Source organism: Eriocheir sinensis, chromosome 32 (genome assembly GCF_024679095.1).
Source record: "Eriocheir sinensis breed Jianghai 21 chromosome 32, ASM2467909v1, whole genome shotgun sequence".
Lineage (NCBI taxonomy): Eukaryota > Metazoa > Arthropoda > Malacostraca > Decapoda > Varunidae > Eriocheir > Eriocheir sinensis.
The window spans coordinates 14,110,638-14,135,855 of NC_066540.1; the positions used below are offsets into that span (position 1 = coordinate 14,110,638).

At 45.2% G+C, this 25,218-nt stretch overlaps 1 protein-coding gene across 5 annotated transcripts; it reads left to right on the forward strand.

Moving 5' to 3' along the window:
- LOC127006188 (GMP synthase [glutamine-hydrolyzing]-like) lies at positions 1-24,477 on the forward strand. 5 transcript variants are annotated; one of them, XM_050875762.1, is made up of 16 exons: positions 26-92; positions 6,652-6,768; positions 7,001-7,335; positions 9,367-9,461; positions 9,899-10,016; positions 10,912-11,065; positions 13,219-13,362; positions 14,649-14,814; positions 15,627-15,778; positions 16,650-16,865; positions 19,097-19,276; positions 20,243-20,368; positions 20,863-20,978; positions 21,855-21,969; positions 22,650-22,838; positions 23,917-24,477. In XM_050875762.1, the coding sequence occupies exons 3-16, from the start codon at positions 7,184-7,186 to the stop codon at positions 24,016-24,018; spliced, it is 2,025 nt and encodes a 674-aa protein (XP_050731719.1). In that variant the 5' UTR covers positions 26-92; positions 6,652-6,768; positions 7,001-7,183; the 3' UTR covers positions 24,019-24,477. The 5 variants fall into 5 exon arrangements, with proteins under 5 accessions (XP_050731721.1, XP_050731719.1, XP_050731717.1 ...); XM_050875761.1 differs by lacking the exon at positions 26-92 and adding an exon at positions 195-327; XM_050875764.1 differs by lacking the exon at positions 6,652-6,768 and having other exon boundaries at positions 1-92.
- Positions 24,478-25,218: the final 741 nt, after the last annotated feature.

The window sequence follows — 25,218 nt, forward strand, 5'->3', positions numbered from 1 at the left end:
TCCATTGTCACAACTCCGCGAGGGTCCGTCTGTTTCTCCCTAACAACCTCCTCCCAAAACACCTCAAACTGACCTTACTACGGCGAATCAAGGTCAGAAAACACCTTCCACCACAATAACGAAACCGAAAACACATAATCAGTAGGGGGTAACTAGATATAAGGCGGTTAAAATTGGAGAATAGAGAAATGCGCGGGAGAGAAAGGGACGGGTCGCCTGGGTTGTTGTGGTGGCTGGTCCCGGGATGGTGTGTCTCTGGTGTCCTCCCGGCGGCTTTTTGTCTCAGTGGCGGCGGTGGTGATAGACTGCACGATCCCGCTCTTTCTGGTGAGGAGGCGGAGAGGGGCGCGCCGAGGGGACAGGGAGGGAGGGGGAAGAGGTGAGGCTCGGGGAGTGAGTATGGGGGAAGGTGGTGGTGAGGGTGGCGGTTGCGGTTGTTATTGTTATTGGTGTTGTGGCTGTGTGTCGGGTCCCTCGTGGGTGTTGTGGTGGTTGTTTTGTCACTGTGGCTAATGCTGAGGAAGGGGTAGCCATCTCTTGCCGATTTAATGCTTAGATTGTGAATTATTTTTTGGTCCGTGATTGCAGTGCAGTAGCGAATGACTTGGGAAAATAGAAGAGGGGTCGAGGGGGGCGAAGCTCTCCTGTTTGGGGGGTTGAGGGAGGCGAAGCTCTCCTGTTAAGGGGGTCAATGTGGCACCCCTGTTAGGAAGGTTAGGTTAGTTTAGTTAAGCAGTGTGGGCCAGTGGAGATATAGAGCATGGGACGGGGCAGGGCAGCGGTGGAGACGGATCCGCTACTCTGGTGTTGGGCAGCAGCGGGTGCACCTCAGGAATTGAAAATGCAATCATGTAGTTATTGCTCTAAAGTACAACGATCTCCATATTGAAAAGCATCATATTTTGTCCAGGAATAAATAGTCAGGGTTTTAAAATCAGTAGGCTACCCTTTCCTCAACAATCCCTATCAGTTTTTTTTTGCTTTGTCGCTATGTTGTAATCAAGATCGGTGTTCGTGTGTTTTGATTTTCTTTCGTTGAGTCGTGGTTTGTGAATTTGTTTTCTCTCGTGTGTGTGTTCCATGTGTGTGTTGTGGTGTTTCCTTTTCGTTCTGTTGTGTGTTTTTGTTTTCTCCCATTTGGTTTTCCTCGAGTTGAGTATAGTGTGTGTGGTTGTGTTCTCGTGTGTGTGTGTGTGCGCTTTCTTAACAATTTTTACAGGATTGTGTGAAGCTTGTAGTGCCCTGTCTATCGTACTTTATATCTTTTTCTTCGATATTAATCCAGAATTGCACCCATCTAATGGACACCTTTGTGGTCTATGAAGTACTTTGGGTATTATTTCAGAAGTACACTAATCTCACAGCAAAGGATCTCTTTGTGCATCATAAAGTACTTGGTGTACATACAACACACTACGGAGAATATGGAGATGAGCGTAGCCTCCTCCGCTACCATTAACAACATTGGCACAGTGCCAAGTGTATCACACGTATTTATTGTAAACAGTTAAACTTAACGAATATATCCTAACCTAACCTGACCCCCCCCCCTGCAAAACTGCGATCATAAACTATATACATTAATATTGTTAAGCCTTCTTAAATTTACCAGAAGCTATTAGTTATTGCACTGCATTCAGAGAAATAAAATACAACACAATGTCATATGAAATTGCTACGTTAATATCCATATTGGCTCACACTGCCATATTGCTTTGCCAAATCACTTACTTGTAATATTTATTTCATGAAACATGGTCTGGAGGGATTTATTTCTGTCTTTTTACACTTTCTCAGTGATGCACAGGTATGGTTAGGTTATATTTAGGTCAGGTTACATTAGGCAAGATTAGGCTTACTATCCATATCAGACCCTATGACATACCATTTTTCGCAAATATCTTTCAAACGAAGACTCGGATCAGCATGGGACTTTGGCACAGATTGTTTCACACACTCCGCTAATTTTTGACGCTATTGTGCAATGCCAGATGCGGTTAATTATGGCGTTTACTCTTGACTGTGATGGAAAAACCTGCGTGAGCCACTTTCACATTCGAACAGGTGAGGCGTGACGTATTTGTGACGTGTATCCACCACCTACCTCCACCCCTGGCTTCCCCTACTCCCATCCCTCCCTCCTCCTTCTACCCCACACTCTCTCCCCCCGTCCTCTTTCTCCCCCCTCCCCCCCTCTCTCTCTATATCGGTATACATGCGATGTGAAGCGTTGCACACATATGACTTGTCAGTAATGGCGGATAACTCGAAAGTATAAGCTAAGTATGGTAGCGTAACTGGATGTTGCGTAAGTGCTGTATGAGGTTTGTTTAGCAATTGTACACCCATTGAAAGTTGTACGAGTATATGACCCTCCTCCCCACAGGTTACGTTGAGCATATGATGGGATGAAGCACGTAGCTGACGCTTGATCATTTATTGGAAATCACATAAGAAATGGAAAGGAATAAGGGTGGAATTGAAGCTGGAATTCATTGCAGAGTAAAAACTTGAAACGAAATTGGAGAAATATAAGAATAATTTATTTGGATGTTAGGGAAAGACTGCCATACTATGTGTTCATGTAGATATGTTAAAAAGTCATAGCAAACAAAAATAGATTGCGAGTATATGATGGGTGGGTTAATAATGTAAATAACTGATCACATAGGCTGTTACTTCAACATTCATCACCATCGACAAACAGGCCATCCTCGTCATCACTGTTGATGCTGATGCAGACGGGATGTAATTTCTACTTATCTGCCATTAATTCAAGTGTGCACAGATTCAGATCTCGTGTACAGCACAAGTGTTAGAGAGAGAGAGACAGAGAGAGGGGGGGGGAGTGCAGGGGAGAAGGAGGAGGGAGGGATGGGAGTAGGGGAAGCCAGGGGTGGAGGTAGGTGGTGGATACACGTCATAAATACGTCACGCCTCACCTGTTCGAATGTGTAAGTGGCTCACGCAGGTTTTGCCATCACAGTCAAGAGTAAACGGCATAATTAACAGCATCTGGCATTGCACAATACCGTCAAAAATTAGCGGAGTGTGTGAAACAATCTGTGCCAAAGTCTCATGTTGATCCGAGTCTTCGTTTGAAAGATATTTGCGAAAAACGGTATGTCATAGGGTCTGATATGGGTAGTAGTTTCGTTTTAATTGTTTATAATAAGTACAACCTATGCTTCACGCTGCGCCGTTGGATGTCACTAGCAGGCGGCAGCCCAGTGGATGTGCTTCTCGAATTTCACCTTTTTCTTTAATGAATGTTTTAGGCACACAATTTCATTCAACAACATATTCTATTTAAAGTTGAATTTTCTTGCATTCTTCTTTAATTACATCCATTACGCTTCGTTATAGGTCCCTCTGAACCCGGTAGCAGTGACGGGCCAAATTTGTGGCTTTACTGGGTATCAGCGACTGGCCAAATTTTTGCCTTGACATAAACCCCAAAAAAATAGAGGATGCATAAACTGATCACCAGTGCATTAATATATATTATGTAATGATTTGCATGAGTGATGATTTTTTCTTATTAATTCGCTTAGTGGGGTTAAGAAAAATGATCCTAGATGCTACCAGGTTAAGCTTTTGATAGTTTTGAGTAATTTTCCATATTTCTGAGTAAAAATTGAATTATCACACAACATAATCTCTTGTACATAAGTTTAATCAATGCAGAAAGTAAAAGTATCGGACAAACTTGCAAAACGGGAGTGCAATCCTGGATATTTACCTCACTTTCTGAATTAATCTCACAATTTCACATGTCCAGGAGGTTCTGTTGTACACTAATTCAATTTATGCTCTCAGTATTGTGCAAAATTACCTCTAATCAAAAATTTGAAGAGACGTAAAACAAATCCTAACATTTTTACTCTGTCCCTCTGTATATATTTGGTTAGGTTTGTTTGTGTGTGAGTAAATATCTATCCTACATCACTATACTAATAACCAAAAACTTAGTTAACCCAGGAGCAGCAGGGATCATGTTTCTTAACGGTCCCTCTAAGCAAGAAAAATGAGAAAAAATCATTACTCACACAAACCATTTCGTAATATATATCAAAGCATTTGTGATCAGTTTATGCATCATCTATTTTGTGGGGGGTTATATCATGGCACAAATTCGGCCCGTCGCTGCTACATGGTAAAGCCACAAATTTGGCCCGTCACTGCTACCGGATTAAAGGAACCGTATATATTTTTGCTTTGCCTGTGTATGTGTTTTGTGCTATTTTGATTTTGTGTGTGTATGTGTGAGTATATATACCTATCACTGCTAAACTAATAACTGAAAATTTTAAGGGACCTGAAACCAATCCTAAACATATTTTTCATGTATAGAAGTTTGCTTTGCCCTTGTGTATCTGTTTGATTTGTTTGTTTGTGTGTGTAAATGGGTGTGAGTATACCTGTCATCTCTTACCTTTATATCGCTAATTTATTTACATCATCGCAAAATAAATACTGAGTGGCTATATATTGGACTGTGAATAGTTTTGGTCTTGATCTTACTATCACAGTTTAATACTATCCATCAGGTCGAGGAATGCTTAGGTTAGGTTATAAATAGTTCATAATTGATAAGAGATGCGTTACTATTTATACCATTTTTTTCAAGCTGCTCAGAAAATATCAATATGACACTGACCTTATTCACCGAGAACTGCACGCTGAATAGCCTCACCATCATCATCTATGTAACGTCAAGTTTTCCCAGAATCTCAAATGAGTTTTTGCGGTCAACAAATTCCTTCCAACTATTTCTGTCCCTTGCCTCAGCCTCTAATGCTCAACGCTGAATAGCCTCACCATCATCATCTATGTAACGTCAAGTTTTCCCAGAATCTCTAATGAGTTTTTGCGCTCAACAAATTCCTTCCAACTATTTCTGTCCCTTGCCTCAGCCTCTAATGCTCATCGCTGAATAGCCTCACTGTAATTATCATATCTCTACTAAACTTGCTAAATCATTAACCAATCGCTGCAATATTACTAACCTGTTATTACAGGATTAGTAACCTAACCACTAAATTTATGCTCTATCCTCACTGTATACATCATCAAGAAGTCACCTTTTATTGTTATTCATAAGAGTAAATAACTATATAATTGTAGTGGATGCATACTGTATTTGTCACCGTATAGACACAACATTACCCTGCGTCTTGTGGTTGTGTACTGTTACAGATGAGAGACCAAGTGGCTTAGGCAGGACATGCTTACCTAGGGGTCGAACAAACAGCAGTTGTGTACAATAGGCACACAAATTGTACTTGTTTGTAAAGTAAGTCCCCACCTCATGTCCCTGATAAGTTCTTGGTAATGGCAATCTCGGTGAAACAATGTATAACAAATTCAGTTCCACCATAGACTAATTTACATAAACAAGAGTCAAGTCCTGATGGCATGTTTCTAGTCTCAAAGACATCGCCAAACTTCTCACCTCTCAAACATGACTACAACCACTGCAACACTGAAATTAATATAGGCAATATGCACGTAAACATAAGAAAGATTTAGTGCAAGTTATCTGAAGACCTACGTTATATTCATGTCAACAAATATTGGGCCAGTGAGAGATAAGCACCAAGGCCACACAGCCAAGCCTATGCCACAAACTTTACCTTAACTTTACACTGACTGAGTAGAGCAGATCCTGTGTAGGTAGGTTAGGTTAGGAGACATGGCCGAACACTTGCTTGATCTTAACTTTATTGGTTCAGAAAGCAAAACTTGACATTAACCCGGTAGCAGCGACGGGCCAAATTTGTGTCTACCGTGTACCAGCGACGGGCCAAATTTGGGCCATAATATAAACCCCCCAAAATAGATGATGCATAAACTGATCACAAATGCGTTGATACATATGAAATGGTTTGCGTGAGTGATGATTTTTTCTAATTTTTCTCGCTTACACGGAAGGGCCTTCAAGAAATATGATCCCCGCAGCTACCGGGTTAAGTTTGAAAAATATGATGTTAGTATGCATTGACAATCTTTATATTACTTATTATTATTGCTACTACTACTACTACTACTACTACTACTATAACATTACTACAGCTTTCTAACCATCTTCACTAGTATTGTGGTGATGGTGGTGGGTGTGGTGATGACTATGTATATCTCTAAACAGTATTGTCATTGTTCTTTTGTTCAGCTAAGCTTATTCTAACAGACGTCCTGAGAGAGAGAGAGAGAGAGAGAGAGAGAGAGAGAGAGAGAGAGAGAGAGTGAGTTCCATTATCAGTACCACTCCTTTCTTTCTTCCTAATCTTCTTTTTTAGAGAGAGGGAGATAGGGGGTGTGAGGGGGGAGGAGGAGAAGCATGACTTGTAGAGGAGGAGAAGGAGGTGGAAGAAGAAGATTATAGCAGTTGTTTTCGTCTCTTCAAGAAGCGAGGTTGTACGGATTTTACTTATAACCACTACTACTACTACTACTTTTACTATTACTACTACTACTACAACTACTATCCCACCTCCTCCTCCTACTACTACTGCTGCCATAACTACAGGAGCAAGCTATTTGTAATCAAGTGTTATTTTGTAAGTTTTTTTCCTTTTGTTATTTATTTGCTGTTACTTTTACTGTATGTATTTTAATTATGCCTTTTATTCACCTGTTCTGCCATCACAGGATTGCTTGAGGCTTGTGCTGCCCTCTGTGTTGAGTAACTGTACTGACTCATTGGGTGAACTGGTTGACGCTCCTCACAGCTTTACGATTGCGTTGGCGCGGTAGAATCAGGCAACAGTCCGTACTTTGCATTTCGAATTTTAATCTTACTTCTTTTTGCTGAAACATTGCTTAGGGGACTTTTGTTTTTTTGTTTCATGCTTATGTTTTCCTTTGATCTGCTTCCATTGCTGTAAAAAAATAATTGATTCCATAACGCATCTTTCATCCTCCAGTGCATTCCTTCTCCTCGTCTTACTCCTACGACTGACTCCTTTCCGTTACCTAACCCTTCTGCCCCTTCCCCCAGTGCCGACTAGCGTGGTGTGGGTGCAGGCAGGGCAGCGGCGGCAGCAGTAGCAGCACCGCAAGCCACCACAGCCGCGAGAACGACCTCCCTGCCACCACCACCACCGCTATCGCCACCACCACCACCACCACCGTCACCACCACCACCACCACTGCTACCACTACCACCACCACCACCAGCAAGATGAATGGCTCCGTGGGTGACCGTGTGGCTGTGCTCGACGCTGGGGCGCAGTATGGAAAGGTTATCGACCGGAGGATTCGGGAACTCAACGTGGAGAGCGATATTCTGCCACTAGACACACCGGCCTACACCCTCAAGGAGAAGGGCTACAGGTGGGTGGGGGGGGGCAGGGGGGCATTAACATGTTTAGGTGTAGGTGTATCTGTGTGGTTGTAGAAGACAGGACAGAACGGGCTTGCTTGCTTCTTGTATTTCATCGTATTTCTCTTTAAAACTGTGAATGTGTGTGTGTGTGTGTTTACCTGGGTGTGTTAGAGTGTGGATGTGGACAGGACAGAACGGGCTTGATTGCTTCTTGTATTTCATCGTATTTCTCTTTAAAACTGTGAATGTGTGTGTGTGTGTGTGTTTACCTGGGTGTGTTAGAGTGTGGATGTGGATAGGACAGAACGGGCTTGGTTGCTTCTTGTATTCCCTCGTATTTCTCTTTAAAACTGTGAATGTGTGTGTGAGTGTGTGTGTGTTTACCTGGGTGTGTTAGAGTGTGGATGTGGATAGGACAGAACGGGCTTGATTGCTTCTTGTATTCCCTCATATTTCTCTTTAAAACTGTGAATGTGTGTGTATGTGTGTGTGTGTGTGTGTGTTTACCTGGGTGTGTTAAAGTGTGGATGTGGGTAGGTGGGATTTATTTGTAGTTTTATAGGATTTAGTCAGGTTTATAGTGTCCCATCCTTTTTAACCTGGTAGCAGCGATGGTCCAAATTTGTGGCTTTACCATGTACCAGCGACAGGCCAAATATTTGCCATGATATAAACCCCCAAAATAGATGATGCATAAACTGATCACAAATGCGTTGATATATATTATGAAATGGTTTGCGTGAGTGATGATATTTTCTCATTTTTCTCGCTTAGAAGGGCCTTTAAGAAACATGATCCCCGCTGCTACCGGGTTAAACTATCTCATCACGTTTCTCTTTAAGATTATAAGTGTGTGTGTGTTTGTGGGTCTGTGGGATGGGATGGGATGGTGGGTGTGTTATAATTGTATATTTGTAGGATGGTGTCATGTTTATAGGGGAACATCTTTTTAAACTATCCTATATATCTCTAAAACTGTCTTTGTGTGTATTTACCTAGTTATAGTTTTACAGGGCCTGGGCTTTATGCTCATGTGGTCCCGTCTCCGTATCTACATTTATCCAACTTTTCCTTAAAGCTTTGCACACTTCACGCCGATACTGCATCCTCACTTAGTCTGTTCCAAACCTCTATATTTCTTTAAGTCTCAAGCATCTTCCCTTCCTCAGTTTTTTACTATGTCCTCTTGTGTTCCTTGTGGTAATTTCTTCTTTAAGTAGTAACTCCTCGTTGTCTACTTCTTCCATTTTGCTCAATAATTTGTAGATTTGTATTAGGTCACCCCTTTCTCTTCTTTGTTCTAGTGTTGGTAAGTCCATTTCTTTTAGTCTTTTAGTGTGTGCGTGTGTGTGTTTGTATCCGTCCTGTGTGGGAAGCCGAACACATTTAGCGGTATTATTGTTTTTACTTCTGTTTTTTTCGACTATGATAAAATGATCCTTTCTCTCTCTCGTTCCTCATCTTCTTGTATATTTAGTGTTATTGATATTTTGACTAATGATTTTTGCAGCTGCCTTAAAATGATGATGATAGACAATACTAATGATTATCTTTTTCTTCCTTCTTCTTCCTCTTCTCTACTCCCTTCACTTTTTATCCACCTTAAATTCACACCTTCACCCCATTCATTTCTCCCTCCCCCCATCATCCCCCCCTCTAAACAACCCCTTCATTCCCCCTCTCTAAACAACCCCTTCATCATCCCCTCTTTTCCCCCTTCCCTCCCCTACACCTCCATACCTCCTATCATCACCCTTTTCCTTTCTCCCTCCCCCCATCACCACCACCCCCTTCCCCCCCTCTAAACAACCCCTTTGTCATCCCCTCTTTTTCCCCTCCCCTTCTTCCCCACCTGTACCATCACCCTTGCCCTTCCCCTCTTCCCCCTCTCCTCCCCCTTCATCCTCCCTTCCCCACCCCCATTCCTTTTCCTTCCCCCCCCCCCCACACACACACACACACACACTCATGCATGTCCTCTTTACCTCACCACCCTTACCTTCCTCCCCTCTTCTTCCCCCCCTCTCCCCCTCCCCCAGGGCTATCATCATCTCCGGGGGGCCAAACTCCGTCTACGCCGAAGATGCGCCGCGATACGACTCCGACATCTTCAAGATCAACGTGCCTGTCCTGGGTAAGTGGGGGAGGAGAGGGAGAGGAGGGGAAGGTAGGGAGGGAGGGAGGGAAAGTTTTATATGAGAGAAAAAAATGAGGAGAGAAAGAACGAAGTTAGGAAGGAAAAGGGAGGGAGAAAGGGAAGAGCACGAGAACAGAAAGTGAGTGAAAGGAAGGAGAGCAAGAAGTGAGGAAGAAAAGTGATGATGGGGGTAAGGAGTGAGGGAGAGAGGGAAGGGGAGCTCACCTGATACCTTTTCTTAACTCTATAACTTAACTCTCTAGCTCACCTGATACCTATTCTTAACTCTATAACTTAACTGTCTAGCTCACCGGATACCTTTTCTTAACTCTATAACTTAACTATCTAGCTCACCTGATACCTATGTTTAACTCTATAACTTAACTATGTGACTCATTTGATTCCTACTCTCACACTGTCCTTGTCCCCTCCAGGCATCTGTTATGGCATGCAACTCATCAACAAGGAGTTTGGCGGCACAGTCCTCCGCAAGGCAGCGAGAGAGGATGGACAGTACACAATAGAGGTGGACAACTACTGCCAGATATTTAAGTGAGTCTCCCCCCATCACCCCTCATATATACACTCACACACACTCCACACAGCTGCTGCCAGATATTTAAGTGAGTCTCCCCCCATCACCCCTCATATATACACTCACACACACTCCACACAACTACTGCCTTCCTTTCTTTACTTCTTTGCCTCCTGCTTCTATATCCCACACACACACACACACACACACACACACACACACACAAATTATATCCCTACCACTAACACAGCCCTTCTCAGTCTTCCTCACATCTCATTTCTGCCCTCCTTTCCTCTTTACTCCTTAACTTCCGGCTCCTATATCCCCACATACACACACAAGCTTATATCCCTACCACTAACACGCACCCTTCTCTTTCATATCCCTTTCCTGCCTTCCTCTTCTTTACTCTTTTACCAGGTCTCCCCTTTCTCCCCCTAATCCTAACCCACACCATCCACTCAACTACTTACAGATATTTAAGTGAGTCTCCCCCCATCACCCCTCCTATATATACACACACACACACACACACACACACACACACACCCTTCACACAACTACTCTCAGATATTTACCGGCATATGACCACAGATGTTGCGCCGACTAAACGAAACTTTCCAAACTTCCAGATATTTAAGTGACTCAGCTCTCTGCTCCCCCACCCCTCACCCTCCCTCCTCCCGTGCACTGCTGGTCACCTCAAACACTAACCATACACAGCAGTAGTTTGGGTGTAGTCTGGGTACCTTTGGGGAGTTTGCTTACCTCATACCCCTCCCTAAATTACTCCCCTGTCTTACCCTATTATCATTACACCCCACCCCATTCCCCAAAAACCTCACCTCATCTAACCTATCAACCATTCCTCGTCCAAAATCCACCTTTCATTTCAACCCCCTCACCCCGCAGGTACATGGGTGTGAAGCAGGAGGTTCTCTTGACGCATGGGGACAGCATAGACAAGGTGGCCGAGGGGTTCAAAGTTGTCGCCACCTCAGGTAACCTCGTGGCCGCCATCGCCAACGATAAGCTGAGGTTGTACGGCCTGCAGTTTCACCCCGAGGTTTGTGTAATGTTCTAGTTGGGGTTTTGAGGTTGGAGCATTCTTTATTTCTTTATTTTTTTACAGTAAAGGAAGCTGCTTAAGGGCAATAAATGAAAGAGAAAACAAAATAGCCCACTTATCGCTGTACCTGCAAAACAAACAGGAGTTCTTAGAGTGGCAAATTGGGGTTAAGGGTTAGGGGGTTAAGATCCTGTGAGGTTTTGAGAGGTTATGAATAGTGGTTGTGGGTTAGGAGAGTGGTTGTGGGGTTAGGGGTTAGATAAGGTTTTGAGAGGGGTTAGGGATAAAGAAATTTGGACTATGGGTTGTGTGGGGGGAGGGGGGTTAAGATAATGTGTGGTTTTGAGAGGTTATGAATAAGGGTTGGGGGTTAGGAGAGTGGTTGTGGGGTTGGGGGTTAGATAAGGTTTTGAGAGGGGTTAGGGAGAGAGAAATTGGGACAAGGGGTTGTGGGGGGTGGGAGGGTTAAGATATGTGGTTTTGAGAGATTATGACTTGAGGTTGGAGGTTATGAAAGTGGTTGTGGGGTTGGGGGTTAGATAAGGTTTTGAGAGGGTTAGGGAGAAATTGGGACAAGGGGTTGTGTGGGGAGGAGGTTAAGATATGTGGTTTTGAGAGATTATGACTTGAGGTTGGAGGTTATGAAAGTGGTTGTGGGGTTGGGGGTTAGATAAGGTTTTGAGAGGGGTTAGGGAGAGAGAAATTGGGACAAGGGGTTGTGTGGGGGGAGGAGGGTTAAGATATGTGGTTTTGAGAGATTATGACTTGAGGTTGGAGGTTATGAAAGTGGTTGTGGGGTTGGGGGTTAGATAAGGTTTTGAGAGGGGTTAGGGAGAGAGAAATTGGGACAAGGGGTTGTGGGGGGTGGGAGGGTTAAGATATGTGGTTTTGAGAGATTATGACTTGAGGTTGGAGGTTATGAAAGTGGTTGTGGGGTTGGGGGTTAGATAAGGTTTTGAGAGAGGGATTAGGGATAAAGAAATTGGGACTAGGGGTTGTTGGGGGTGGGAGGGTAAAGATATGTGGTTTGAGAGGTTATGAATAGTGGTTGTGGGTTAGGAAAGTGGTTGTGGGGTGGGGGTTTAGATATGTTTTTGAGGGGGGTTAGGGAGAGAGAAATTGGGACAAGGGGTTGTGGGGGTGGGAGGGTTAAGATATGTGGTTTTGAGAGATTATGACTTGAGGTTGGAGGTTATGAAAGTGGTTGTGGGGTTGGGGGTTAGATAAGGTTTTGAGAGAGGGGTTAGGGATAGAGAAATTGGGACTAGGGGTTGTTGGGGGTGGGAGGGTAAAGATATGTGGTTTTGAGAGGTTATGAATAGTGGTTGTGGGTTAGGAAAGTGGTTGTGGGGTTAGGGGTTAGATAAGGTTTTGAGAGAGGGATTAGGGATAAAGAAATTGGGACAAGGGGTTGTGGGGGGTGGGAGGGTTAAGATTTGTGTGGTTTTGAGAGGTTATGAATAGTGGTTGTGGGTAGGGGGGTTAGATAAAGTTTTTAGAGAGGGGTTGGAGAGGGAAATTTGAACTGGGGGCTGTAGGGTGTGTGAGGGGGGTATTTTGTGGGCTTTTGAGAGGTTCAGCTTAAGTGTTGAGAGTTAGGAGAGTGGTAATGGGGTTAGGGGAAGGTTTTTAGAGAGGTTGACTGTTAATGAAGGGATTGTTCGGTATTCTGGTTGGGAGTTAGGTAAGGTTTTGGAGTGTTGGTTTAGGAGCTAGCATAGGATTATCTTAACACAGAGATACATATGCTTATATACCCACCTCAAAGACACACACTCTTCTCTCTCTTTCTCATATTCCATTCCTGCTTTCCTTTCTTCTTTACTCCTTTGCCTCCTGCTCCTATTCTCCCCAACACACACAACCTTATATCCCTACCACTAATACACACCCTTCTCTGTCTTCCTCACATCCCATTTCTGCGTTCCTTTCCTCTACTCCTTTACTTCCAGCTCCTATATCCCCCACATTCACACATAAGCTTATATCCCTACCATTAACACACACCCTTCTCTCTCGTTTCCCTTTCCTGCCTTCCTCTTCTTTACTCTTTTACCACTTTCTCCTATCCCACCCCCAAACACACACACACATTCCTCCTCTCCTTCCTCCCCCAAGCCCTCATTTCATCCCCTCCTTGCCTTCCCCAGGTTGACCTCACGGAGCAGGGCCTCACCATGATGAAGAATTTCCTGTACGAGGTCTCAGGACTCTCCGGGACGTACACACTCCAGAGCCGTGAGCTGCAGTGCCTCGCCTACATCAAGGAGATGGTCGGGGAAAACAAAGTGCTGGTAAGTCGCAGGGAGGGAAAGAAAGGGATAAGGGGGGATTAAGAGAGGTGTGATTGTGTGTTGAGATGGGAGTGTGTGTCTTTGTCTTAAGATTGGATAACAAAATGCTGGTGGCTTGGTGAGAGGAGGAATGGGGTGTGGAAATGGAGTTAAGGAAAGGGGAAGGGAATAGGTGCATTGGAAAGGGGAACTGTAAGAGGTGTGTTTATTGAGATTGGATGAGTTGCCGGGGGGTGGGGGGGGGGGATGTGGAGTAATGGGAAATGGTAAGGGAATAGCTGCTCTGGAAATGGGGAATGCAAGTGTGTGTGTGTGTGTGTGTTGAGGTGGGGAACAAAGTAGTGAGTTGGGAGTCAGGGTGGAGGAGGAAATGGGGGTTATGGGAAAGGGGAAGGGAATAGCTGCTCTGGAAATGGGGAATGCAAGAAATGTGTGTATGTTGAGATGGGATTAAAGTACTGGGGAGTTTCTGGGAGGAGGAATGGGGATAAGGGGAATGGGAAGGGAATAGCGGGGGTGCGAGAGGTGTGAATTGAGATGGGCTGGAAATGTGTGTGATATGTGCATATATGTGTGTTTTGGTGTGGGGGAGAAAAATATAGACATAGATATAACTGAATACCTTGACATATATACAGACATAGATATAACTGAATACCTTAACATATAAACAAAGAGGTGGTAACAGGCGAGTCTTAATTTTCACAAGTAAGGCAGAATCTCATCAGTACAGGTATGTCATTCAACAGGTGTGTGGATTAATAGGGCAGGTGTGGAAGGTTAAGAAAAGGTGGGGTGTGGAGACTGCCCCACCTTGATACCCCCTTCCTAGAGCATACCACCCCTCCCCTGTAAGAAACCACCTCCCCCCTAGGTCTGGCTGGTGGTACTACGCAGGGGTACATATACACGGAGACACACGCACATTATTATTATGATTATTATTATTATCTTTAGTACGATTATTGTTATTATTGTTATTTCTATTTTCCTTTTTATTTTCAATCTTACTACTTTGTTCATTTGTCTCATTCATTTCATCTTCCATTGATGTATATTTTCAGCTCTAGGGCTGCCTGGTACTTCATGCAATAAACCATTTATTATTATTATTATTACACACACACACACACACACTCACATAAAAAGAAAGATATTGTAATTAACTAGAAAATTAAGATCTCCCCAAAAAAGTAAAATAATAAACAAACACACACACAAAAAAAAACTTACGCATAAAAACGCACATAACCAACACCTTTTTTTTCCCCATGTGCGCGCTGCAGATGCTGGTGAGCGGTGGCGTGGACTCAACAGTGTGCGCGGCGCTGCTCCACAAGGCGCTGTCAGAGGAGCAGGTGCTGGCCGTCCACATAGACAACGGCTTCATGCGCAAGAACGAGTCACTTCAGGTGGAACAGTCCCTCCGCAGGCTGGGGCTAAAGCTGAGAGGTGAGGGGGTTGGGGAATGGATGTGGAGGAAGAGGGGGGAAGGAAAGGGTTGGGGAAAGGATGTAGAGGGAGAAAGGGGAAGGAAAGGGTTGGGGAAAGGATGTGGAGGAAGAGGGGGGAAGGAAGGGGTTGGGGAAAGGATGTAGAGGGAGAGGGGGGTAGGAAAGGGTTGGGGAAAGGATGTGGAGGAAGGGGTTGGGGAAAGGGGGGAAGGAAGGGTTTTGGGATATGGGAGGGACTGAGGTAGGTTTGGGGGGTGGCTGTGAAAGGGGTTCTGGAAATGGGAGAGGTTGAGAAAGGTGTCGAATGTAAGGGGGACTGAAAAATGGGCTTAGAGGTGGGAGGGAGTTTAAAAAGAAAGGGTTTTGAATGTAAGAGGGGACTGAAAAAAGGGCTTAGAGGTGGAAGGGGGTTAAAAAGAAAGGGTTTTGGAGTGTGGGAAGGTCTGTTGGAAGGGGCTGTAATATGAGAAGGGACTGAGAAAGGAGTCTGAGGTATAAGAGGGCTAAGAAAGGGTGCTTGGTAGTGGGAGGGAGTTAAGAAAAAGGGGGGTAGGATGTGTGTGTAGGAGGCGATTGGGATATGGTAGGGACTGGGGAAGGGGTCTGCGAGGTGAGAGGGGGCTAAGGAAGGGGTGTGGTATGTGGAGAGGTCTGAGAAAGGGGTGTAAGAGGAGTCTGAAATATAGGAAGGACTGAGAAAGGTCTAGAATGATTGGAAGATTGAAGAGCCTGAGAGTAGGGTCTAGGAAGATTCTGGAGCCGCTCACCCCACTCGCCACCCCTTTCACCCCTGCTGTATCTCCCCGTTAGTGGTCAACGCGCGGCACCAGTTCTACGACGGGGTGACCAACATCCCCGTGGACCCTGCCGACCCCAAGGGCAGGAAGCGACAGACCAACCTGCTCTGCCTCACACTAAGCCCCGAGGAGAAGCGCAAGATTATCGGGGACACCTTCATTAACGTGAGTGCCGCTGGGGGTTGCTTGGGGTTGGTGAGATAAGGTTGGGTCATAGTTATTATTATTACTACGTTTAGCTAAGACTTGAAATTCAGAGGAGCTATTTCTTTTGTAGGGGCCTTTCCCAACATTCTCCAACTGGTCTAGTGTTAGTGTACTCCATCCATCTATGACAAATGCTCTAATTTCATCTAAGGGGGGCGCCTTTCTTAACATTCTCCAACTGGTCTGGTGTTAGTGTACTCCATCCATCTTTGACAAATGCTCTAATTTCATCTAAGGGGGCACCTTTCCCAACATTCTCCAACTGGTCTGGTGTTAGTGTACTCCATCCATCTTTGACAAATGCTCTAATTTCATCTCCACCTGGTCCTCTGTCCACCCTGACTTATACAATTTCTTGGTTGCTATTTTGGTTGTTCCTCCTTCTCCTCTCTTTCCTCCCACCCACACCTACTCACCCTCTTTTTCCTCTTTCCCTCTTCCCCCTCATCTGTCCTCCCTCCCATCTCCTCCCCATCACACCCATGGCTCTCACCTCCCCACCTTTCCCTCTCCCATCCTCCCTGTCACCTGCCCTCTCACCCATCTCTCTGTCCCCACCTCATATCCCACTTACTCACCCACCTCTTCCCTCCCCTTCACACCCACCCTCCTCCACCTCTTCCTTTTCTCCTTTTCCTCCCCATCACATCCACTTACCCACCCCCCTCTCCTGCTCTCCCTCCCACCTCGACCTCCTCCATCTCCTCACTTTCCTCCCCTTCACACACCCTCACCTCTCCCCTCTTCTCTGACACCCCTCACTCATCCTCCCACCCACTTAACCTATCCACCTCTGCCTCCTCCCTCTCACCCACTCTCCCCACCACAGGTAGCTGACGACGTGATCTCAGAGCTGAACCTTCGGGAGGAGGACGTGATGCTGGGCCAGGGAACGCTGCGGCCCGACCTCATAGAGTCCGCCTCCTCCCTCGTCAGCTCCTCCGCCCAGGCCATCAAGACCCACCACAACGACACTGACCTCGTGCGGGGGTGGAGGGCGAAGGGCCGGGTGGTGGAGCCCCTCAGGGATTTCCATAAGGATGAGGTGGGTGTGGAGGGCATGTGGATTGGGTGTGCGATGGGTGCTTAAGTGGTTCATAGGAAGGGAGTAGGAGTCGGGGCTTGGCTGACTGGTATTGTTGAAACTGGTCTAAAAGGAATGGCCTAAGAAGGGAAACTTTTACTATGGGAACAGCCTATAATATGGACATGAGGGAATGGTCTAGGAAGGGAGAGCTTGTAATATGGGCACAAGGGAATGGTCTAGGAAGGGAGAGCTTGTAATATGGACGTAAGGAATGGTCTAGGAAGGGAGAGCTTGTAATATGGACGTAAGGAATGGTCCAGGAAGGGAGAGCTTGTTATATGGACGTAAGGAATGGTCTAGGAAGGGAGAGCTTGTAATATGGATGTAAGGAATGGTCTAGGAAGGGAGAGCTTGTAATATGGATGTAAGGAATGGTCTAGGAAGGGAGAGCTTGTTATATGGACGTAAGGAATGGTCTAGGAAGGGAGAGCTTGTAATATGGATGTAAGGAATGGTCTAGGAAGGGAGAGCTTGTAATATGGGCACAAGGGAATGGTCTAGGAAGGGAGAGCTTGTAATATGGACGTAAGGAATGGTCTAGGAAGGGAGAGCTTGTAATATGGGCACAAGGGAATGGTCTAGGAAGGGAGAGCTTGTAATATGGACGTAATGAATGGTCTAGGAAGGGAGAGCTTGTAATATGAACGTAAGGAATGGTCTGGGAAGGGAGAGCTTGTAATATGGACGTAATGAATGGTCTGGGAAGGGAGAGCTTGTAATATGGACGTAATGAATGGTCTAGGAAGGGAGAGCTTGTAATATGGACGTAAGGAATGGTCTAGGAAGGGAGAGCTTGTAATATGGACGTAAGGAATGGTCTAGGAAGGGAGAGCTTGTAATATGGATGTAAGGAATGGTCTAGGAAGGGAGAGCTTGTAATATGGCCGTAAGGAATGGTCTAGGAAGGGAGAGCTTGTAATATGGATGTAAGGAATGGTCTAGGAAGGGAGAGCTTGTAATATGGATGTAAGGAATGGTCTAGGAAGGGAGAGCTTGTAAATATGGACGTAAGGAATGGTCTAGGAAGGGAGAGCTTGTAATATGGATGTAAGGAATGGTCTAGGAAGGGAGAGCTTGTAATATGGATGTAAGGAATGGTCTAGGAAGGGAGAGCTTGTAAATATGGACATAAGGAATGGTCTAGGAAGGGAGAGCTTGTAATATGGATGTAAGGAATGGTCTAGGAAGGGAGAGCTTGTAATATGGCTGTAAGGAATGGTCTAGGAAGGGAGAGCTTGTAATATGGCTGTAAGGAATGGTCTAGGAAGGGAGAGCTTGTTATATGGACGTAAGGAATGGCCTGGGAAGGGAGAGCTTGTAATATGGATGTAAGGAATGGTCTAGGAAGGGAGAGCTTGTAAATATGGACGTAAGGAATGGTCTGGGAAGGGAGAGCTTGTAATATGGACGTTAGGAATGGTCTAGGAAGGGAGAGCTTGTAATATGGCTGTAAGGAATGGTCTAGGAAGGGAGAGCTTGTAATATGGACACAAGGGAATGGTCTAGGAAGGGAGAGCTTGTAATATGGGCACAAGGGAATGGTCTAGGAAGGGAGAGCTTGTAATATGGACGTAAGGAATGGTCTAGGAAGGGAGAGCTTGTAATATGGACGTAAGGAATGGTCTAGGAAGGGAGAGCTTGTAATATGGACGTAAGGAATGGTCTAGGAAGGGAGAGCTTGTAATATGGACGTAAGGAATGGTCCAGGAAGGGAGAGCTTGTTATATGGACGTAAGGAATGGTCTAGGAAGGGAGAGCTTGTTATATGGACGTAAGGAATGGTCTAGGAAGGGAGAGCTTGTAATATGGACGTAAGGAATGGTCTAGGAAGGGAGAGCTTGTAATATGGACGTAAGGAATGGTCTAGGAAGGGAGAGCTTGTAATATGGACGTAAGGAATGGTCTAGGAAGGGAGAGCTTGTTATATGGACATAAGGAAATGGTCTAGGAAGGGAGAATAGTAATATCGAGGAAGGGAGAGCTTGTAATATGGACGTTAGGAATGGCCTAGGAAGGGAGAGCTTGTAATATGGGCACAAGGGAATGGCCTAGGAAGGGAGTTTGTAATATGGACACAAGGCAGTGGTGTAGGAAGTGAGAGCTTGTGATATGGGCCATTCTCTATCTCACTAACATGCAAACTTAACACCTGACATTTCCTCCCCACTCATCCGCCTCTGCCGTCACAGGTGCGTCAAATCGGCAGGGATCTGGGGTTGCTGGATGAGTTCGTGCAGCGCCATCCGTTTCCCGGCCCCGGCCTGGCCATCCGTGTGCTGTGTGCCGAGGAGCCTTTCATGGAGCGGGACTTCTCCGAGACCCAGGTCATACTCAAGGTCGTGGTGGACTACGCCGCCAGTGTGTTGAAGGTGGGTGTGGCGAGGGAAGGCGCTGTGGAAATCCGTCAGTTGAGAGTTGTGTTAGTGCAGCAAAGATTGTGTTAGTGCAGCAAAGATTGTGTTAGTGCAGCAAAGATTGTGTTAGTGAAGCAAAGATTGTGTTAGTGAAGCAAAGATTGTGTTAGTGAAGCAAAGATTAGAATATGGTGCACTTAGTTGGATGAAGGAGGGTGTGAAGATGTAAACAGTGACTGCACAGATCCCATAAGACTTGGCTGTGTTGCTTTTGTGATTTATTTATTTTATTTATTTTATTTATTTATTTTTTTACGTGTACACCTATAGCGCTGGTAGGCTTTTGTTGAGGGGCCTAGATGGTAGTCAACCCCAGCCCATCATGGCGCAGGCAAGTGTTTATAGTGGCGCCATCTTCTCTTGGTTGATAAGCCCTGCCTTGGCAACTTGCTCTACATGTGTGTGGTGGCTGTGTTAACATTCCAAGGTCCAATGAAGACACGCCTAAAATGTCTTCGCAAAATAGACAGTATAACCTACTCTAACCTACCCTAGTTCTGACCTAAACCTGCCCTCCCTGCTGTACCTTAGCCTACTCTAATATAACCCACCCTAGCTAACCTAACCTAGCCAGTTGTACCTTAGCCTACTCTAACATAACCCACCCTAGCTAACCTAACCTAGCCAAACGTACCTTAGCCTACTCTAACATAACCTAACCTAGCCAAACGTACCTTAGCCTACTCTAACATAACCTAACCTAACCGAACGTACCTTAGCCTGCTCCAACATAACCCACCCTAGCTAACCTAAACTAGCCAAACGTACCTTAGCCTACTCTAACATAACCCACCCTAGCTAACCTGAACTAGCCAAATGTACCTTAGCCTAACCCAGCTTGCCTGTCTCAATAATAATCAGTAATTGCTTCATATTTTCAACCTCCTCACACTTACACCCAACCTTCCCCTCCTCCCGCAGAAGCACGGCCTCCTGCTGCGTATCGACAACTGCACCAGCGAGGAGGAGCGTCAGGAGCTTCACCGCCTCTCCCTCAGCCACACCCTCTACGCCACGCTGCTGCCAATCAAGAGTGTGGGCGTTCAGGTGGGGGACGCTGCCTCTATCTCTCTCCATCTCTTTCTCCTTTGTTCTTTGTCTCATTCAGTATCTCTCTTGTTCTACCTTGTTGTCTCTGTGTTCTCTTGTTCTCTGTTGTGTCTTGTTCTCTCTGTCTCCTGTTCTGTCTCTGTTTTCTCTTATTCTCAGCCTCTGTCTTTTTTTCTCACTTTTTTTCTTGTTCTCAACCCTATCTGTTTTTCTCTTTCTCTTGTTCTCTTCCTCTATCTGTTTTCTCTCCTGCTCCCTTTCTCTTACTTTTAAAATACATACGCACATACACACACACACACACACACACACACACACCTCTACCAAAAATCCAATATACTATGACTAGGCAAAATGCACATTCACATACACTAACCCGATAGTAATAATAATAATAACAACAACAGCTAACAATAACAATAATCCATAAAAAAAAACATAGACACCACACACTTCCTCCACCCCTCTCACCCCCCCCTCTCCTCCCCCAGGGTGACTGCCGCACCTACAGCTACGTGGCGGCCCTCTCCTCGGACACGGACCCCAGCTGGCCGGACCTCCTCACCCTGGCGCGGCTCATCCCAAAGATATGCCACAACATCAATAGGTGAGTCCACGCACCCTAGCACACCCTTACGCTTGCTTACATCCTGTTTATATTTGTATCCCTTTTTTCATACCCTGTTACATCTTCCACTCACCCTGTGCATCCTAGTTCATCTCTACACAGCTCTTACACCCTGTTTTATGCCTGTGTCCTTTTCTTTACACCCTGATACACCCTAGTTCACCTTTAGACAGCTCTTTTTGTTTTGATGCCCTTGAGCTGTCTCCCATGCTGGTTTTTTTTTTTTTTTTTTTTTTTTTTTTTTTTACATCAAATTAGACAGCACAAGGCCACAAAAAAAGGAAACAATAATAATAAAAAAAAATCCTGCTACTCATTATAAGTTGGTTTTAGTATAGGGTATAAGTTGGATAATTCAAGTTGAAAGGAAATGGACAAGAATGGTTCTCGACAGGGTGGTGGATGCATGAAACCAGCTGGGCAGGCAAATCATTGAGGCAAACACAACTAAAATGGAGGATAGGTGTATTTATGGACGGGAAGGGAATTAAGGTGGTTTGGACATCTGAGGAGAAGAGAAGACACATCCTGAGACAAGCACTGAACTTTGAGGTAGAGGGCAGAAGACCACCAGAAAGGCCAAGGATGACGTGGAGAAAGGTGGTGGAGGAAGATATGAGGAGGCTGAACATCACGGAAGAAATGGCTATGGACCGGCAACAGTGGAGGAGGCTTATATCCCGTCCAACCCCACCATAGGGAATAAATGGACGTTAAACGATGATGATGATGATGGGAAGGGAATTTGATGAATAACTCACCTTTTGGAGCTTCCTTGTGTAGGCCGACTAGCCTCTTTGTATCTTTGTGTATCCTTGTGTAGCCACTCACCCCCCATGTCTTCCTTCCCCCCAGGGTATGCTATGTGTTCGGGGGTGCGGTGAAGGACTTGGTGCAGGACATCACCCAGACCAATCTGGCCCCGGGGGTCCTGGCCACCCTCAGGCAGGCGGACTTCCTCGCTAACCAGGTGAGGCCACAGCCGGCTCGTTAACATAGCTGCCACCATGTTCTTGGTTATTGTATATCTTAGGTTTGTTTATTTACTCTTCCTAGTGTCTGTTTGTGGCAGACTCATTAGTTTACCTGGGATCATGCATAAACTCACTAACCTAATGTAGCCTGAACAATCCTTAACCCCATTGTTCCCAACCTGGGGTGCCCACATCCCTGGGGATGCGAAATGGGATTTCATTGGCTGTGACAAAGAGTGGCTTGTGTAGATTGATTTTTACTATTTACAATTTTTTTCTGAATAAATAATTTGAAAACTGAATTCAAGTTGAAAATTTGTTTTTAAAGTTCAATTTGTTCACCTACAGTGTTGCATGTGGTTCAAAGATTAGAAATTAGACTTCATCTCAAAATATGATTTTATATTATTCTGTAGGGCATGTGAACATAAATCAAACCCTTCCTTTGGCTGTGGGGCAGAGGCAAGGCTGGGAACTAATGTTCTAACCAAACCCAACTAATTGAACCTATTCAAACTTTGCATAGCCAAGCCATAACAATCCTAGCCCTAACCAAAGCTGTTCAACTCTAATCCAGCCTCCTCCTAACTTAAATAATCTCACTATATCCCAAACTAACTAACCTAACCAGATATAACTCTTACCTAACCTAGTCTCATCCCCCTCCTCCCACCAGGTCCTCGCCGAGTCCAGTTTCATGGAGAAGATCGCGCAGATGCCGGTCGTGCTCATCCCAGTCCACTTCGACCGCGACCCTGTGGCGCGGCTCCCCTCGTGCCAGCGGTCGGTGGTGCTCCGCCCGTTCATCACCCACGACTTCATGACCGGCATCCCCGCCCTGCCCGGCAAGCACATCCCCGCCGAGGTAGGTGGGGAGGACAGGGAAGGGGAGGGAGTAGGGAGGGATGGGGAAAGGAAGAGAAGGGAGGGGTAGGTAAGGAGAAAAGGGAAGGAAGAGATGGGTCGAGGAAAGAGAGGAGAAGAAAGGAGATGGAAAAAAGAAAGGGAAAAGAGTAGAGAAGAAAGAAAAGGGGATACAAAAGAAAAAGGAGAGAGAAGAGGGGAAAGGAAGACAACAGAATAAAGGAAAGAGGTAAAGAATGGGAAGGGAAGAGAGGAGAGGAAGAGAAAAGAGAAGAGTAGATTAGAAAGGAAAAGGAAAGCAGAAAGGAGAGGAAAGGGAGAAGGGAACAGAATTGAAGAAAGAAATTTGAAAAGAAAAAGAACAAATTGGAAGGGAAGCAAGAAGGGAAAGTAAGGAAGACAGGGGAAGGGAAGGAAAGGAGAGCGTAAGGGAAGAGGAAAGAGGAAGATAGAGGAGGGAAAGTGGATGAAGGAGCATAGAAAGGAGGAAAGGTGGATGCTGTTAAGTGTACAGGAGCTCCCCCTTCTAGGCTCGCTGGCCGGCTGACCTTTTCCAGACTCCTGAGGTTCTAATGTTATATGTTCTGTGTTGTGTAAATGTATACTAAAAATTAACACAGGTCTTCCCCCCCCCTCCCCCTCTTTTTTTTCTGTCATTTTCCCTTATCTCCTCTCATTTACTCACTTCTCTTCTGTCAGAAAGTTTGTATATAAAATTTACCTCCTGTTAAATCATATATGTAATTAGGGAGGTATGGTTCACTATTTTGAGGAAATAGTTAAAAGGTAAGTTCATTATAATTCCAGTAATTTATGATGTTAGATGGTAGAAATCGTTATACCAGCAACCCTGGCTGACATGGCAGTAAGTGATGCCATTATGTCAAAGCGACGGCGCTTCACCGTAAGTGACGTCACGTATACCGAGTCACCGGAGCCTCACACTCAGATACTTGACAGCTGCCCGTCAACATATTGCTCTCCAATTAATCTACCATCTCGCCTTTCCACAACCTTTACGGTGAAGCGGACATGGATCACCCCCTCTCACACTCACCCCTCTCCCTCTCTCCCCACAGCTGGTGAATAAGATGGTTGCGGAGATCCTGTCAGTTCCTGGAGTGAGTCGTGTCCTGTACGACCTGACCTCCAAGCCGCCAGGGACCACTGAATGGGAGTGACCTCGTGACATCTCATTAGGGGGCGGCTGGGCTGGGGCGGGGCGGGGGCGGGGGTAGGGCTGGGGTGTGTGAGAGAGAGGGGAGGGAGGGGCTAGGTGGGTGGGTTGAGTTGAGAAGTGTGGTTGGTTTAGCTAGAGTGTAATTTTATTTTGAGTTTTTTGTTTGTTTTTGTTTGATTCTTGTTTACTTTTTCTACTTTGTTCCTCATTCTTTTCTTTGTCTATAATTTCTTTCATTCTTGTTCCTTCATTTTTCCTTTCTGGCTTTCGATCTTTCATTCTTACTTTCTTTTCTTGTTTTCTTTCTTTCCCTTTTTCTTGGTTTCCTTTCCTTCCTTCCTGTACCTCTTTCTTTGCTGTATTCTTTCATTTCTCTCTCTCTCTCTCTCTCTCTCTCTCTCTCTCTCTCTCTCTCTCTCTCTCTCTCTCTCTCTCTCTCTCTCTCTCTCTCTCTCTCTCTCTCTCTCCTACCTGGTTTTCTCCTTTACCTGTAAGTTTGTCAAGGTGGGTGTGAGATTTTTATCCTCAGGTGAAATAATGAAAAGATTTGATTCCTTTTTCTTTTTTTTCCTTTTTTACCTTCCCTTTTTTTCTTCTGTCTTTTTCCTTCTCTTTTCCTTGCTTCCTTTCTTTTTCATTCTTCCTTCCTGTCCAGTTGTTTCTTCTTTCTATTGATCCTCCTTACTCTTGCCTATTCTTATTCCTCCTCTTCCTCATATTCCTTCTATTCCTCTTCCCCCCCCTTCCCCCTTCCACTTATTCCTCCTCCTCTTCCTCCTTTTCTTTATTATTTTCCAACCTCCTCTTTCCTCCTCCTCCTGCCCCATTTCTGTTTATCTGTCTGTCTGCCTGTCTGTCATTTCTACACACACACACACACACGCACACAGACATACACACATGTGCGTATACACTGCCTATGATTCTATGTAGGGTGTAGCTGGGTGTAAATAGTTTGTGTGTGTGTGCGTGTGTGTGTGTGTGTGTTATGCTTACACATATACACACACATGCCTAAACATACACACAGTTTTGTATTTAAATCATACACACACACACACACACACACACACACACACACACACACACACACACACACACACACACACACACACAGGGTAGGAAGTGAGTGTGGGTAAAGAAAATAAGAGGATAAGAAATAGAAAGTTTGATGATGATAAGGAGGAGGAGGAGGAGGAGA

Bases quoted from the DNA above. Each gene is read 5' to 3' on its own strand.
- LOC127006188 (XM_050875764.1), top strand. From the start codon at position 7,184: ATGAATGGCTCCGTGGGTGACCGTGTGGCTGTGCTCGACGCTGGGGCG. The intron at 16,866-19,096 runs GTGGGTGTGGAG...CTGCCGTCACAG, and splicing joins GGGATTTCCATAAGGATGAG to GTGCGTCAAATCGGCAGGGA. The intron at 19,277-20,242 runs GTGGGTGTGGCG...CTCCTCCCGCAG, and splicing joins ACGCCGCCAGTGTGTTGAAG to AAGCACGGCCTCCTGCTGCG.